General features: G+C 33.8%; 1 protein-coding gene across 1 annotated transcript in view; it reads right to left on the bottom strand.

Moving 5' to 3' along the window:
* Window positions 1–532: 532 nt before the first annotated feature.
* TOGARAM1 (TOG array regulator of axonemal microtubules 1) overlaps window positions 533–16,162 on the bottom strand; it is a 120,422-nt gene continuing 104,792 nt past the window's right edge. The window contains 9 exon segments of the mRNA XM_079126038.1: window positions 533–1,693; window positions 2,505–2,591; window positions 5,261–5,480; window positions 7,314–7,503; window positions 8,809–8,927; window positions 9,635–9,761; window positions 14,134–14,292; window positions 14,676–14,911; window positions 15,196–15,301. Of these exon segments, the coding sequence (XP_078982164.1) occupies window positions 1,428–1,693; window positions 2,505–2,591; window positions 5,261–5,480; window positions 7,314–7,503; window positions 8,809–8,927; window positions 9,635–9,761; window positions 14,134–14,292; window positions 14,676–14,911; window positions 15,196–15,301 (1,510 nt within the window). The 3' untranslated portion in view covers window positions 533–1,427.

Below are 16,162 nucleotides of genomic sequence, written 5' to 3' on the forward strand. Positions count from 1 at the left end.
TCACTCCTAAGCACCACATACAAATAAATGAATAAAATAAAAACAACCAAATAAGAGTTGCAGATGTAATTCAATGGGAGAGCATATGATTAGCTTCTGGGAGGCCCTGGACTCTTTCCCAGCACCCCTACCTCCCCAGGCAAAAAAGAGAGAAAGGAAGGAGCCAAATAGATTAGAAAATTAGTAACACGAAAAGGAAAAAGAGATGAACATAGAATCAAAGAATTTTAGAACAGGAAAAGACCTTAAAAAATCATCTATCCCCCCTACAAAACAAACAAAATCATCCAGACCAGCCCTTATATTTAGAGATGAGAAAATTGAGGCCCAGACCTGGAAAATGACTTACCCAAGGTAACACAGATAATTTCCTACAAAGACAAAAGTAGATCCACTTCTACTGATAAGTTAACAGTGATAGGTCAACACTATATCAGACAGATCAAATTAAAGTGATAGGTCAATATCATAATACAGTTTTTCCATTTTAACATATGTGGAAATCAGAAAAATAGGACACCTGTCACACATCTACAGAAATAAATCCTTTTATTTTATAACATTCCTTTTCTTTTTTAAAGATGCATACAGTACTGGTAAGCCCAAGAATTCTGAGAAAAACTATAGGAGACCTGGCACTATTTTGAGAATTACACAACTGGGCAGCAAAATAACACCTTTATAAATGTCAAGACATACAGAAATAAAATTTAGTGTTTGCACACAAAAATAGGGAGGTTACATTCAGCACGTTTTCTTAAACGTGTATTTAAATGTTTAATATTTTCTAAACTTTGGTCATCATGCTTTATTATAACTTGTTAAATTTCACAATTATGCAGATGATTAAATCCAAAAGGTAAGCAAATATATCACATTAACACAGCAGCAATAGCAAGCTAATACTGCATAATCATATTAGCAGACTGATTCAGAAATACGTTTTTCACAAATAGTACATAAAAGTTAGTTTGTGACAACATAGTTCAATGACTTTTCTTCCATGTCATAAAATAAGGCTGAGCAATGAGACATAGCAGAACATGATTACATAAGAAAAAGTATATTTTTAATTATAAATCTAATTGTACATATAGGACAACACATTGCGGTTTCTATAGAATAGTGCAAATGAGCAGAACTTTTCTCAAAAATATTAAAATGGCATTCATTCCACATGCCACAGATTTCATGAATATTGGGTTATATTAATTATTTTAGTTTTCTAAAATTAAAATAACCTTGTAATGGGCACAAGTGGTAGGGTTGATATAGGACAGATGTGTACTCACAGGCTGCAAATAAAAATAGTCATTGACTTAATTTACTGGATGTGAAGTGCAGGTACTCAGAATGTAACTTTAAAAAAGTTTGATCTGTCATCACATAAACGGTTTTTGTTCATCATATCATATTTCATCGAAGATTCATAATTCATTTAAAACTGTCATATCAAGCAATTCCTCTAAACTCTTTTTGATATGTGGTGGTTGGGATGCAGCCTGATTTAAGAGATTCTCACCCATCTGTGCAAAAAGTGCTTTTGATAATTTAGCTGTGGCCATTCGAATATTTCCTCCAGCTCCAGGCAGAGAGCCACTGTGTGTCATGTTTCCTAAAAGGTGCCATAAAACAACCAACACTTTCTGTTCTGTGGCGTGAGGCTTCCTTTGATAAAGTTCCATAACAATATCTGAAACACAAAAGTATGGTAAACAGTGAGGTTTTTTTTAAAAAATAAATTCAAGGTTTGCTAATTAAAAAGCATCTGAAATATACCAAGCTTTGTCTGTATGCTATTTGTCCTAAAAACTTAGGCTTCTTAATAGAAGAACAGAAACTCCCTTCCCAAAGATTGAGATCAAGGATTAGAATTCCATGTATGACAATTAGTTGGGGCAAAAGTGGTAGAGAGAGAAATCAAACCAAAAATTAGTTTCATTGTTTTCCAAATGTAGTTAAGTAAAAATTTCTCTAATTTTTATTTACAGACTCTTCATTGACTAAAATTTGAAACAGCACTTTCCTCTAAGCATCAATATTGAATTTTAATGCCCTTTTATTTTTCCTGTATCATTTCTCCTAAAAGGAAGACAAAACACTTACTGGAAAAGAAGAATAGAATTTCTTTCTTTTTTGAGGTTTGGGATAAAACTTAAGCCCCTATGCATGCTAGGCAAGTGCTCTCCCACCAAACTATACTATCCAGCCCCAGAACTCTTCTTATTTTTTGTAGTACTAGGGATTGAGCCCAGGGCCTTGCAACTGCTAGGCAAGCATTCTACTACTGAACTACATCCCCGTCTTTCTGGAATTTTTTTTAAGAAAAATTTAGGTAAAAGTCTTAAAAGACCATCCTGTGGATCACTATTATTTGTTACTTATTTGTACCTTACAGGTGAAGTATTAAATTGGTAGCTACCCTAAAATTAAGTTGAAATACCCATTAGTTTAGCCTTAATTAATAAAATATTTCTTTAAAATCACAATTTAAAAATATTTACCAGCAAGCTTTTCTGTCATATCTTGCTTTGCCTTTCCATTTAAAAATTGAGCTTTTGTGCAAAATGGTTGTAGAAGCAAGTAATTATCTAAAGAAAAAGAACAACACAGATGCATTTTTAAGAGTAATGAGATCTTAGTTATTTTCCATTATCTAGCATTGAAAGGAAAAATGAGATCATTTTAAGAATGGCAATGTGTTAACTTTTTAAAAATCTACAGTTAATAACTATTTACAATTCTCTATAACTTTAAGAATAATATTCTTATAGCAAATAAAAAATAAAAATACTTCACAGAATATGAATATGGTAGCTTCACAGGAGCTACCATGTGATATATATAAAGAAAAAAATTGCTTATTTCCTAGGTATCTAATTCCAATGATAGTATAGATTTATTAAAAATTAGAAAAAGAATTATTATTGGTGGATAGTTTTTACGTTGCTGATTATTAGGCTTTTAATTTTGAAATAATCAGATTCACAGGAAGTTGTAAAGATAATACAAAGAGGTCCTGTGTACATTTCATCCAAAGATTACATCTTACATTATTATATTACAGTATCAAAACAAGAAATATGTGTGTATAGTTCTACCTCATTTTATCATGTATGTAGATTTTTGTATCACTACAATTAAGATAACAACTATTCTTTTACTACTAAGATTGCCCTAATGCTATTTCTTTCTTTATTTTTTTGCTTTTTTTATTGGTGTTAGTTCATGTTTCAATACTGTGACAAAATACCTGAGAGAATAAACTTAAAAGGAGACTCATTCTTTTAGAGGTTTCAGTCCATGATCACTTGGCCCTGTTGCTTTGGGACTATGGCAGCATGCTACATCATGGTGGGAGTGTATGGTGGAAGTGCTCAGCTCATGGCAGCCAGGTAGCAGAGAGAGAAGGGGCTGGGGTCCTAATATACCCTTAAACGGCATGCCCAATGCCATAACTTCCTTCCATAGACTCTCCCTTGTAAAGGCCTGACCATCTCCCAACAGTGCTACCCTGGTGACTGAGGCTTCAACACATGGGTCTTTGGGGGGCATTAAAGATCCAAATTATAAAGACATCCATCCTCACCTCACCAACACCCTTAAAACTTGGCTACTACTAAACTGCTTACCATCTCAGTGATTTTGTCATTTTGAGAATGTTGTACAAATGGAATCCAACGGGATATGACCTGTTCATGTGCTCTTTTCACTAGTATAATGCCTGTAAGATCCATCCAAATTACTGCACAATCAAAAGTTGGCTCCATCTTATTACTGAATAGTATTCTATGGTATGGATACACTATGATTCAGATATGGTTTAAGTACATCCCCCAAAGGCTCAAATGTTTTAAGCTTGGTTCCCAGAGTGGTGATTTTAAAAGGTGGTGGGACCTTTAAGAGGTGGTGCCTAGGGAGATCATTACTGGCCCTGGCTTCCTGTCTTACCATGTGATTTTTCCCGTTCTCATGTGATCCTGCCAAGACAGCATCTACATGTGCCAGCGCCAGGTTACTTGGATTATCTGCCTCCAAAACCTGTGAGCTAAATCTCAGTCTTAATGTCTCTCTCCTCTCTTGTCTTGTCTTGTCTTGTCTTGTCTTGTCTTCTCCTCTTCTTCTTCCACTGGTGAGGATCAAAACTAAGGACTTGAGCATGCTAGACAAGTCCTCTATCACTAAACACCCTCAGCCTATCTTATTTTCTTTCTAAGTTACCCAGCCTCAGGTATTTCATTATATATAAGAAAATGGACTAATTCAGGAAGTACTGCCATTTGTTTCACCATTCACCCCTTTAATGACATCTGGGCTATTTTCAACTTTTAGATATTATGAATAATTGTATACAGGTTTTTGTATGGTCTATATTTTTTTTCTTTGGGATAAATGCCTAGGAATGCAATTGATGGGTAACATGGTAACTGCATGGAAACTGTATGTTTAGTTTCCTAGAGTGGCTGTCATTTTGTTTACATTCTCACCAACCCTATATGAGAGATTCAGTTTCTCTGCAACCTTGTCAGTACTTGGTATTGTCACAGGTTTTTAGCTATTCTAATATTTATGTAGTGATCACGGTCTTAATTTTCATTTCCATAATGTAAAGTGATGTTGAATATCTTTTCATGTGCTTATTTGTAATACTTATAGCCTTGGTGATGAAATGTTTGTGTCTTTTGCATACTTTCTAACTAGATTGTTTTTTCAGTGTTGAGTTTTGAGAGTTCTTTACATATTCTAGATATGAGTTCTTTGTCAGATATGTGGCCTGCAAACATTTTCTCTCAGTGTGTAGCTTTTTTCTTTATATACTCAACAGGGTCTTCTGTACAGAATTTTTAAAAATTTCAATTAAATCCAATTTACTTACTTTCAGGGATCATGCTTTTAGTATCATGTCTGAAATTTCACCAAGCCTTAAAATCTTGAAGATTTTCTGATATTATATTCTAAAAGTTTTACAGTTATGTTTTACATTGAAATCTATGCTCCATTTTGGGTTAATCTTATATCAGTTATGAGGCTTAGGTATTAAAAAAAATTAAAAACTCAAAGATATGGGAAGAGAAAGTCAATTTAATGGGATGATACTTAATCAAAAATATTTCAAAATACTGTAGAGAAAAGAAAAAACTTATGACATTCTTAAATTTAAAAAGTTTGAGTAGGTTTTCAGCATTATAAAAAGTACATGGGATCAGAAAGTGTGAAAGTAAAGTAAAAATAATTAGAGTGCTGAAGTAAAATTTCTTACCTACATGCCGACTTAGTGCCTGAATAACGTTTGTTGCAGCAGCATAGATGCCTGGATTCTTGGAATTCAGATTATTATCCACTATTGCTGGAATTAGCATGTTGATTATAGGAGACAAGTTGTCTCTAAGTAAAGGAATCATTTTGTGCATTGTTTCTAGAGCCACCAGATTTACTTTACTATTGGAATCATGAAGTCGGGATTTAAAAGCATCAAAGATCTGAAAATAAATTGGCTAAGTTATTTAAAGTAAAATAATGTTTCCATTATACTTAAATTCTCTCAGCATTTCATGGTATTTCTCTCAATTATTTTGTTTAAACACATGAAAAAACATCCTATATAACCTAAATTCGACTAATAGAAACTTTATAAAAATTTGGGTACTAAATTTAAGTGTTCAATAATCTTACAACAAAAAGACCACATTTCAAAAATCAAAAGGACTTCAAAAACCAAAAGGCATCCTAAAAAATGAAGGTTGCAAGTGTGGATTAGTAGGCAGATGACTGCCTTCCTGTAAATATGACAAACATGCTGCTTCCTGGGAGGTTCAGGTTAGCTTGGTTAACTCTAAGAACTTATGCTTCTATTTTATCTCTATTTCTAACAGAAGTAGACATGTTAGTTTTATTATAGAGATTTCTTTTTTAGTATAGAGATTTGACTGAGTTTCAGTTTAGGTTTGTTATGAGACTTTTTTATAGTTAATTTTGTTTTATTTTGTTTTGTTTTTGGTAATGCTGAGGATTGAATCCAGGCCTTTGGGCATGCTAGGCAAGCATTTTATCACTAAGCTATACCCTCAGACCAAAAATTACATTTTTATTGTTACTTCTTAAACTGTTTTCATTACACAGTGCTCTTCAGAATTCTTAACTTTCATGATCTCAGGATATAGTAAGGCAAATGCTAAATAATTCTTTAATTATGTGAGGTGAGTGAAGAGCTACTCTAAGAGGCTAAGAAATCAATTAATAATTCCTGAAACTTATTTGTTTACTATTTTTCATGTTAAGGAGAGTCTAACCAAGAGATTTACTCAACAGATATTAAAAAGTGTAACTTCCTGGTTCACTGGAATTAAAAAGGAGCTACAGTATGTCTGCCAAGTTTAATGTATACTGTAACAACTTAAAATGGAATTTAGTTAATAAATTACTAATAGAATTACCTGAACTAAATTTTGATGGAGCATACTCTATACTCTGGTACCATGAACATTTATTAATATTTCCATTTCTTTTGCTTATTGTCTTCTTTGAGATAGATGTATATGGGTGAAAGGAGATTTCTAACATATGAAAAGTTTTAATATCTACTCTAAAGCAATAGCAAGTCTCTTAAATCTCAATTTTTGTTTTTGAATTTTTATTGATTCACTGGACATATATTTCCTGAATGCCAGGTTCTATGAGCTCTGAGCATATAGGAGCATCTTGTGGGAGGATTCAGAATACATGACTATTTTCTTACATATTGTTTTTCTGGTTACTTTGAGTTATTCCAGAATGTTTTTTTTTTTTTTTTTTTTTTTTTTTTTTTAAGAGTAGAAAGTAAGAAGCTTTATTAAAGAAAAGTAAAAGCAAACTTCTCCCAGGTGGGAGAAGGGGACCCAAAGGTGGAACTCCAGTATTTTTTTTTTTTTTGCAGTGCTGGGGATTGAACCCAGGGCCTTGTGTTCACAAGGCAAGCACTCTACCAGCTGAGCTATATCCCCAGCCTGCCTCTAGCATGTTTTTAATGTAGTAAAACCCTAGGCAATTCAGTCTTTTCACTGAATTTATTTTAACAGTTTAAGATAATACATATAAAGTTCTGAGGCTCAGGGCAATTTATTAATATGAATGAACTTTTGTTTTTTAATTTTATAGTTGTCGATGGACCTTTATTTTTTTAAATTTATTTTTATGTGGTGCTCAGAATCTAACCCAGTGCCTTACACATGTTAGGAAATTGCTCTACCACTGAGCTATAACCCTAGCCTGAATGAACTTTTTAATTAGCCACAGATTTCAAATGGAAATGAAAATTAATTTTGACAGGTCCTTACCTTCACAATATTTCCAACAACAAGTTCTTGATTATTTTCAGCATCTGATAAAAGTTGTTTAATCCCATTAATACGATCACGAAAGTCCTTTGCATTTAATAAACTTGTTATAACTTTAACGTACTCGGCACTTTCTAAGGAATTACGAGGAACTGATTTTCTGGAGACTTCACGAACTTCAGTTACCTCTCTAAAGTGAAAGGAAGGTAAATTTAATTTCCTTTTTACTTTCCCATAAAAACAAACTTAATTTAAAAATCTCATTATATGTTTATTTGTCAAAAGTTCACAAAATGATGTAACTAATGGCCATAATATCTATTTTGAGGGTCCTCAAGATCTTCCCTAGGTTTGGTGATTTACTGGGAGGACTCAAAGAAGTCAGCATATAGTTTTACTCATGGCTAAGATTTAGTATAGACATTTTAAAACAAGGAAACTAAAGAAAAGTATGAAAGATGTCATACAGGCTTTTTTGTTGTTACTATTTGTTTTGTGGTACGGAGACTGAATCCAGGGGCGCTCTACTACTCAGTTATACCCCAGCCTTTTATATTGTATTTTATTTTGACACAGGGTCTCACTAAATTGGCCAGGCTGGCCTGTAACTTTCAGTCTCCTACCTTTCCTTCTGAATAGATAGGATTTACAGGTATGCACCACCATGCCCAGCCCAGTTTCAAAATAATGTTTAAAATTAAAAACAAACTAAAAGGATCATAATATTATGAAAGATTTTTAAACATTTATAATTAGTATATCAAAGCTCTTAAATGGTTTAAACATGTTACAAAATTGCATATACAATAATATAAAAATTTTAAGACTAGATTTTTTGTTTTTGGTTGATAGCATTATGGATGATTGATTAAAATTTTTCTTTTAATGTTTTTTAAAATTTTTTTTCTTTAACAATCATTGTACATCACTTTTATAATTGGGGGGAAAGTAAAAATTTGAAAAAAAATTAATCATAGTGTCAAACATAGGCCTAACATTGATAAGTTCAATAACACTAAAAACTTCATTAATGTGCATGTAAAAACAATTTTCTGGGAATAAATTTTCTTATTAAATATAATTACCTCATGTTTTCTAGGTCCTTTACAAACTTTTAAAACCCCATATTAAAGCCATGTGTGGTGGTGAACACCTGTAATCCCAGAGGCTGGGGAGGCTGAGGCAGGAGGATCGTGAGTTCTGTAAGCCTCAGCAAATCAGCAAGGCACTAAGCAACTCAGCGAGGCACTGTCTCTAAATAATATACAGAACAGGGCTGGAGATGTGGCTCAGTGGTTGAGTGCTCCTGTGTTCAATCCCTGATTCAAAAAACAAAAATAAAAACAAACAAACAAAAACCCAACCCCCCCAAAAAAATCATTAAATTTTGACAAATATCCTGGTATAGTTCATATAGTTCAAGAAAGGACCCAAATGTGATTCCTTTAACTAGAGAGTAATTTATTTAATGATTTGAACTGTCAAATGATCCTACCTTTCAGCTGAACTGAAAGCATCTCTAGAAACAGATGATGATCTTGCATTTCCAACACTACCAGTGTGAGATCGCCTTCCTTTTGCTGAAGGAGTATCTAGTAGTACCTCTCCCAAACCCTGCAGGTAAACATAAAGAAAGGCAGTGTGAGAAGTCTTAAAATTAACATTGAAATAATTTATGCATAGTAATTTTCAAAGTATCCTTGATAAAATATTTTAAGCATTTTCATATTCTGCTATATTTTAAAGAGTATAGGATACATAAAATACCTTGTAGTTGGTAGAAAATTAGCAAATATGTGACTAACATTAAATTTGTTTTTTTTTTTTTTTTTTGGTGCCAGGGATCGAACCCAGGGGCCCTTAACCACTGAGCTACATCCCCAGCCCTTTCTTGCATTTCATTTAGAGACAGAATCTTGATGAATTGCTTAGTGCCTCACAAATTTGCTGAGGCTGGCTTTAAATTCTCTATCCTCCTACCTCATCCTCCCAAGTCACTGTGCCTGGCTCACTAATAGGAAATTCTACACTTGTTAAAACAAATTGCTTAAAAGTTGTTTTGGGTGCTGGAAATGTAAATGCAAAGTGCTTACCTAACATATGTAAGGCCCCGGGTTTGATCCCTAGCAGTGCAATAAATATTTACTCTCAAGGCCTGACACTACATATGACTATTATTGCAGTAGTACTATTGAAGATATATTCTAAATGATGACTAGCAAAGAAATAATCCAACAAGTAATTATTTCTGTCTTTTACCTGCACAGGAAAATAAACTTTGCTTTTAAAGTTTTTTTATAAAACAAACTTTTCCCACATACCTTTTGTCGTAAGTTTTTAACAGATTCCTTAATATAAGGCAAATCTTTAGATGGAACATATTTTTCAAGCATTTTCTCAAAGTTAGGATGACACATCATGAGGAAAAGCATCTTTCGACCATAATACCTATGGATATTGAGATTTAGGTAAATAATAAATTTATGTAAATAATTTTACATGAATAATCAAGTTCTAGCCTTAGATATAAATTTTTTTCAATAGGGAAAAACCCCCATAAACTTCAAGATTACTATTCCTACTTTAAGTAAGTCACTGAAATGTGGATATACTAACTGTACTATATTGTATAATATTCTCCTGCTCCACTCTTATAAATCATTACATAAATATATATTTTTATATATAAATAAATATATATATTTAATATTAATATCATTATAGCTTAAATCTTTCAGGTGTATGTCAGATGGAGAGCAAAATGCCTGAGTATTATTCAGGCATCCCAGGGTCTATACTCAAGGCTAACATTTGGCAGAACTGTGAGTTAGGAGAAGTTGTGTTTGTGCCCTAGGCTACTTACCCATTGACCTTCTATTGCTCTCCTGCTGGCCAGATGTTCTGGCTTGAGTCAACCTTTTCTATGCCCTATATTTCTGAACCTCTCTCTTCTCTAGCTAAAACTTACCTGAGTTCCATTCTTGAAAACCCTTTTCTCGGCTACTTAAAATATACCCAAGGTTACATGATAAATTGTGGTTGATATGTTATTAAATGATATAATAATTTCCAAACTAGGTTTTTAAATACTATATGAGTTTAAAAATAATCCTCTTAGGGTTGGGGATATAGCTCACTTAGTAAAGTGCTTGCCTTGTGCGCACAAATCCCTGGGTTCAATCCCCAGCACCACCACACACACACACACACACACACACACACACACACACACACACACACAATCCTCTTAGGATAACACCTTGAAGCAAAATATCATTCTTAATTCTTAAAATATCATTCTTAATTGAAATTAAGATATCGTGGAAGTGGGCTGGGGTTGTAGCTCAGTGGTAGCATGCTCGCCTAGCATGCGTGAGACCCTGGATTCGATCTTCAGCACCTCATAAAGAAACAAAATAAAGGTATTATGTCCACCTACAACTAAAAAATATATTAAAGAAAAAAAAAAGAAGATATCATGGAAGTGCACATTAGGAATACTTTAGGACAGAAATATTTTATAGAGTACCTCACACAAAAACACCGTATTATTATTACTCTTCAAGGTAAAATAAATTACAGTTGTACTTTTGCTTATCATTTGGAATATATGGGACTAGAACAATGAGAAGACAGGTTTTTGTGGGAGCAAAGTATAAGATGCTTTTAGGATTATCTGTATCAGCCAGATCCCTTCAAATGTAATAAAATTATAGAAAGGAAATTATGTTAAGAGAATAAACATTAACTCTCCCTATGACCAGAATAAGGTCTACAACTAGTCAGATAAGTAGCTCTTAATCATATAGTAATATAATTATATGATATAGTACATCTATAATTACAGTTTTAAGGACATTTCTGACATTTAGTCTGGAATGTTAAGGACAATGAAGGACCGAACAATACAGGAAAGACTATAACAAATGAGTTAGCAAACAATGTGGGCAAAAAATGAGAAATATTAACTAAAAATTTTTAAAAAATTTTTATTTGTTCTTTTTAGTTATATGTGACAGAAGGTATTTTGACATATTATACATGCATGGACTATAACTTCCTATTCATGTGGTTACATATGATGTAGTTAACTCAAAAATTAATTATAACCACCTTATAACATTAAAACTTTAAATAAGATCTAATAAATGACAGCACTGATTAGAAGAGTTACTATGCCATTAAAGACATGTTCAGTATGGGCTGGTGGTTTAGTTTAGTGGTATGTACTAGGTCCTATGTTCAATCCCCAGTACCAAAAAAAGGAAGGTTTACCAAAGATGCACAGAAATCAACACTAACAGTCTTTTGTTATTGTTGTTACTAACTAGCCCATGATCTAATTTTCTCCAATTTTATTGAAGATTAATGTGGCATGAAGAACTTCTTAAATGGTTCCCCAAATATGCCTTACTTGAATCCCTAGAGTTTACGAATATGATGAGATATCCCTGCTGGACTTTTGCTATACTAATATGATACAGTTGACCTTAAAATAGAAATATGAGCTGGGCATGGTGGTGCAGGCTTGTAATCCCAGAGGTTTGGGAGGCTGAGGCAGGAGGATCAAGAGTTCAAACCCAGTCTCAGCAAAAGTGAGGCACTAAGCAACCCAGTGAGACCCTGTCTCTAAATAAAATACAAAATAGGGCTGGGGATGTGGTTCAGTGGTTGAGTGTCCCTGAGTTCAATCCCTGGTACAACCCCCATCCCCCAAAAAAAAGAAAAGAAAAAGAACAATAGAAATATGATCTGGATGGATCTCATCTAAACAAATGAGCCCTTAAAGCAGAGAGATACCTGATGATGGCTGCAGAAGAGGAAGACAGAGAGATTCTATGCATGAGAACTCAACATGTTGTTGCTGGCTTGAAGATGGAGGACAGCAGTGTGAGAAGGAATGTGGGTGGTCTTAAGGAGCTGAGAGAAGACCCTCCCTGATAGCCAAAAGGAAAGGGGACCTTAGTACTATAATCACATGAAATGGAATTTGGCCAATGATGTGAATAAATGTGGAAGACAATACTTCCACAGAGCCTCTAGATAAGAGTTCAGAATTGCCATCACCTTCACTTTGGTCTTGTGGCACTTTAGGCAGGAAACTCTGTTGAGTCATGCCAGACTTCTGACGTAAAGAACTGTACACTAAATAATTTATATTGGTGTAAGCTGCAAAATTTGTGGTAACTTGTTATGTAGCAATAGAGAATTAACATACCTACTTTTTTATTAGCTTTTGGTATAAGGAATCTCATAAGGTTAACTCCAGTTACTTAAAGTAATGGAGTACTTTGTCTTAAAAACGTTAAACATTTTGCAGTCTTCTTTAATCTTAATGAGAACTCAGGATCCTCTCTCCTTTTTAAATTATCTTCATATATTATTGCCATAATTTTTTAGATTTTTTAATGGGACATTATTGGTCACTTGGTCCAACCTTCCTAATTTTACAGAAAAGAAAACATATTAACAAAGGTTGAGTAACTTGCTCAAGGGTAAACAGTGATGTAGACTACAAATTTAACCAAGGACTCTGACTAAATCCAAAATTTCTTTAGCCACCAAAGGTATTATACTATCCCACATCCTAATTTTTTTTGTCATTTTTTTTCCATTTTTTTAATTAAAAATCATAAATTTACATAGGGCAATGTTGTTTGATTCATTCTGTTATTTTTTTCCCTTCCCCCACCCCTCCCACCCCTCTTTTCCCTCTATACAGTCCTTTCTTCCTCCATTCTTACCACCCTCCTTATCCCTAACCCTAAACCTAACCTTAACCCTAACGCTAACCCCTCCTATCCCCATTATATGTCCTCATCCGCTTATCAGTGAGATCATTCGTCCTTTAGTTTTTTGAGATTGGCTTATCTCACTTAGCATGATATTCTCCAATTTCATCCATTTGCCTGCAAATGCCATAATTTTATCATTCTTCATGGCGGAGTAATATTCCATTGTATATATATGCCACAGTTTCTTTATCCATTCATCAACTGAAGGGCATCTAGGTTGGTTCCACAATCTGGCTATGTTGAATTGAGCAACTTTGAACATTGATGTGGCTGTATCTCTGTAGTATGCTGATTTTAAGTCCTTTGGGTATAGGCCAAGGAGTGGGATAGCTGGGTCAAATGGTGGTTCCATTTTTTTGTCATCTTTTGCTGATTGTTCTTATAGTTCATAAAACTGATCTTCGGGCTGGGGTTGTGGCTCAGTGGTAGAGTGCTTGCCTAGCATATGTGAGGCACTGGGTTCAATTCTCAGCATCACATATAAATAAATGAATAAAATAAAGGTCTAGCAACATCTAAAAAAGTATTTTAAAAAAAAACTGTTCTTCAAGTACAACCATCAGAAATTCATGAAGTTTTTTAAGTACAAATACTTCATTTTTCAGAGGATAATATGTTGTTATGCATCATTCCTGTATTTTTCATGTGTACCTATTTACTTGATTTTTACCTGATTGGTTGGAAAAATATCACTTTCCCCTAGATGCATTAACTTACATTTGCCCACAATGAAGCTCTTCTGCCATTTTTCTGCCCACTCATAGTCTTGTCTCGTTTTCATGAAGTTCATCCCTGTGACTTGGCATCTCACTACCCAGATGTAGTGTCATCTGTAAATTTGGAGAATTCACTGTGCACTCCCTCAAGATCATTTACAAAGTGGTTAAATAAGACCATCCCCCAGCACCAATCCCTGGGTCCCCATTTCTCCATTTAGATAAATGTTCATTCTTTTTTAACCTTTGTTTCCTACATCTTAGCCCTTATATTAACAGGTACAGTGGATATTATTAGTAGGTATTCACCTGGTTTCTTGTGAGCTGTCTTGAGCAAACTTGGCAGCAGCTGGTAACAAACGTTCAGCCATATCTTTTGTTCCAGACAAAATACGTTCTGGTTCCATAAATTCTACTACATCTGATAAATGCTGGGCCGTACATCTTCTTACTGCAATGTGTAAATGGCTACAAGAAAACATAACCAATTAAAACTAAGTTGAACATAAACTATTTCCCAAAGATACATCTTAAAGTTAAATGATTAAACCATTCCTAGTAATCACCCGGAGGTCTGAAATGACAACTTTTAGCATTAGTTAACCCTTCCCAATAAGTCAAAAACAAACAATATTTAGTTCCAAATCTATGAATATAAATAACATTATTAGAATAAGTAAGTACATTATGACTATTTTTATGCTTAGCATGTAGTATGATTTTTAGCCTGTAGGAATTATTCAAAGGTTTTTTACTGAAATAGTACTGAAATTTGCTTTTTTCCTCTCTACATCCAGAATTGCAAATATTTTCATTTTTAGTTTAAGGACATGTCAAGATTATTGCATTACCTTTGTCCTCCATTGATAAGAGAAATAACTGCGCGTGTAGGAGTTACATTATTAACCATAGCTCTCAATGCTTTGTCCACATCTTCTCTTATAAATGTATTTGATTCTCCAGCTTTGTGCAACAAAACTTTTACTGTAGTATCTAGTTCTTGATCCATACTCTTTTTCAGATAAGTGAAAAGATCACTTAAACAAACCACAGCAGCACGAGAAACTCCAGAGCGTAAATTTTTCACCTAAATTTTTTTCAAAATATTTTGGAAAAAATAAATATTCTGTAAGAAAATCAGCAATAATGACTTTGAAATGAATTTTAGTATGAAAGTAGTGGCATTTTAGTGTGCATTATCTTACATCCTAAAAAAATCTAATCAGTTTCTTTTAAATGTTGCAAAGTTAGTCATGGACTAGTTTACAGACAGGCCTACTCAGTACAGAGTTGTTAAAAATTTTAAAGGTCAAGTAAGTATGATACATTTATTCTTTGTTATTTATACTATCCTTATCTGAAAAATGTTACCTCTTGAACTACAGCAAAATTTGTTTCATGCAACTTTGTGTTCAATATCTCGGAATGAAAAGCAGCTAAACATCTAATAAAATTCAGTCCCTCAATTTTCTTCTCCCTGTGGGAAAAAGAAATGACAGAATCATTTATTAAATGGGGTTCAATGGTAAAAGGATCTCAAATATCTTCTTTTTTTTTTTAATGTATGGAATGTTGTCAGTAAGGAGCATTTATCTGTTTTCCTCCCTTACTATTTAGGAATCTCAATAAAAAACATGCAAGGATCTTTGAAGACCGCAAACCACTACTGATAACTCATAAAGGAACATTTCTCCCCTAGCATGAATGTCATATTCCTTATGAAAAATAGAGAAAGAGAAAGGAATGACAAACAAAAGTTGAAAGAAACTGTAAAACGGGAATGAAAGAAGAGTTGGGCATGGTGTGGTGGTGCATGCCAATAATCCCAGATCTCAGAGCTGACACAGGAGGATCACAAATTCAAGGCCAGCTTTGCAATTTAGTAAGACCCTGTCTCAAAATTAAAAATAAGAAAAAAGTGTTGGGTGTGGCTCAGCAGTTGAGCATCCCTGGGTTCAATCCTTAGAGACACATACACACACACACACACACACACACACACACACACACACACACACACACACACACACGAAAATTTACCACCTGATAGCTCATTGCTGAATATATGACTCCAGAGCAGAAAAACCACTATTTGTTGTTTCTACAACTTATTTGTTTGTTTTTGTGGTGCTGGGAATTGAACCCAGGGCTTTGTGCTTGTGAGACAAGTGCTCTACCAACTGAGCTATATCCTCAGCCCTCTATAACTTAGATTTGTTTTTCATTATGTAACCGAACCAGCCAGAGGAACAGTAGGTGGATACCAATAAGAAGGTGTGGATTCAGCTGTGATTTAGGTATAATATTTATACTGTGATATATTCTATCTTGTGTGCTT

The sequence above is a fragment of the Sciurus vulgaris genome, assembly GCF_902686455.1.
Source record: "Sciurus vulgaris genome assembly, chromosome: 2".
NCBI classification, from domain to species: Eukaryota; Metazoa; Chordata; class Mammalia; order Rodentia; family Sciuridae; genus Sciurus; species Sciurus vulgaris.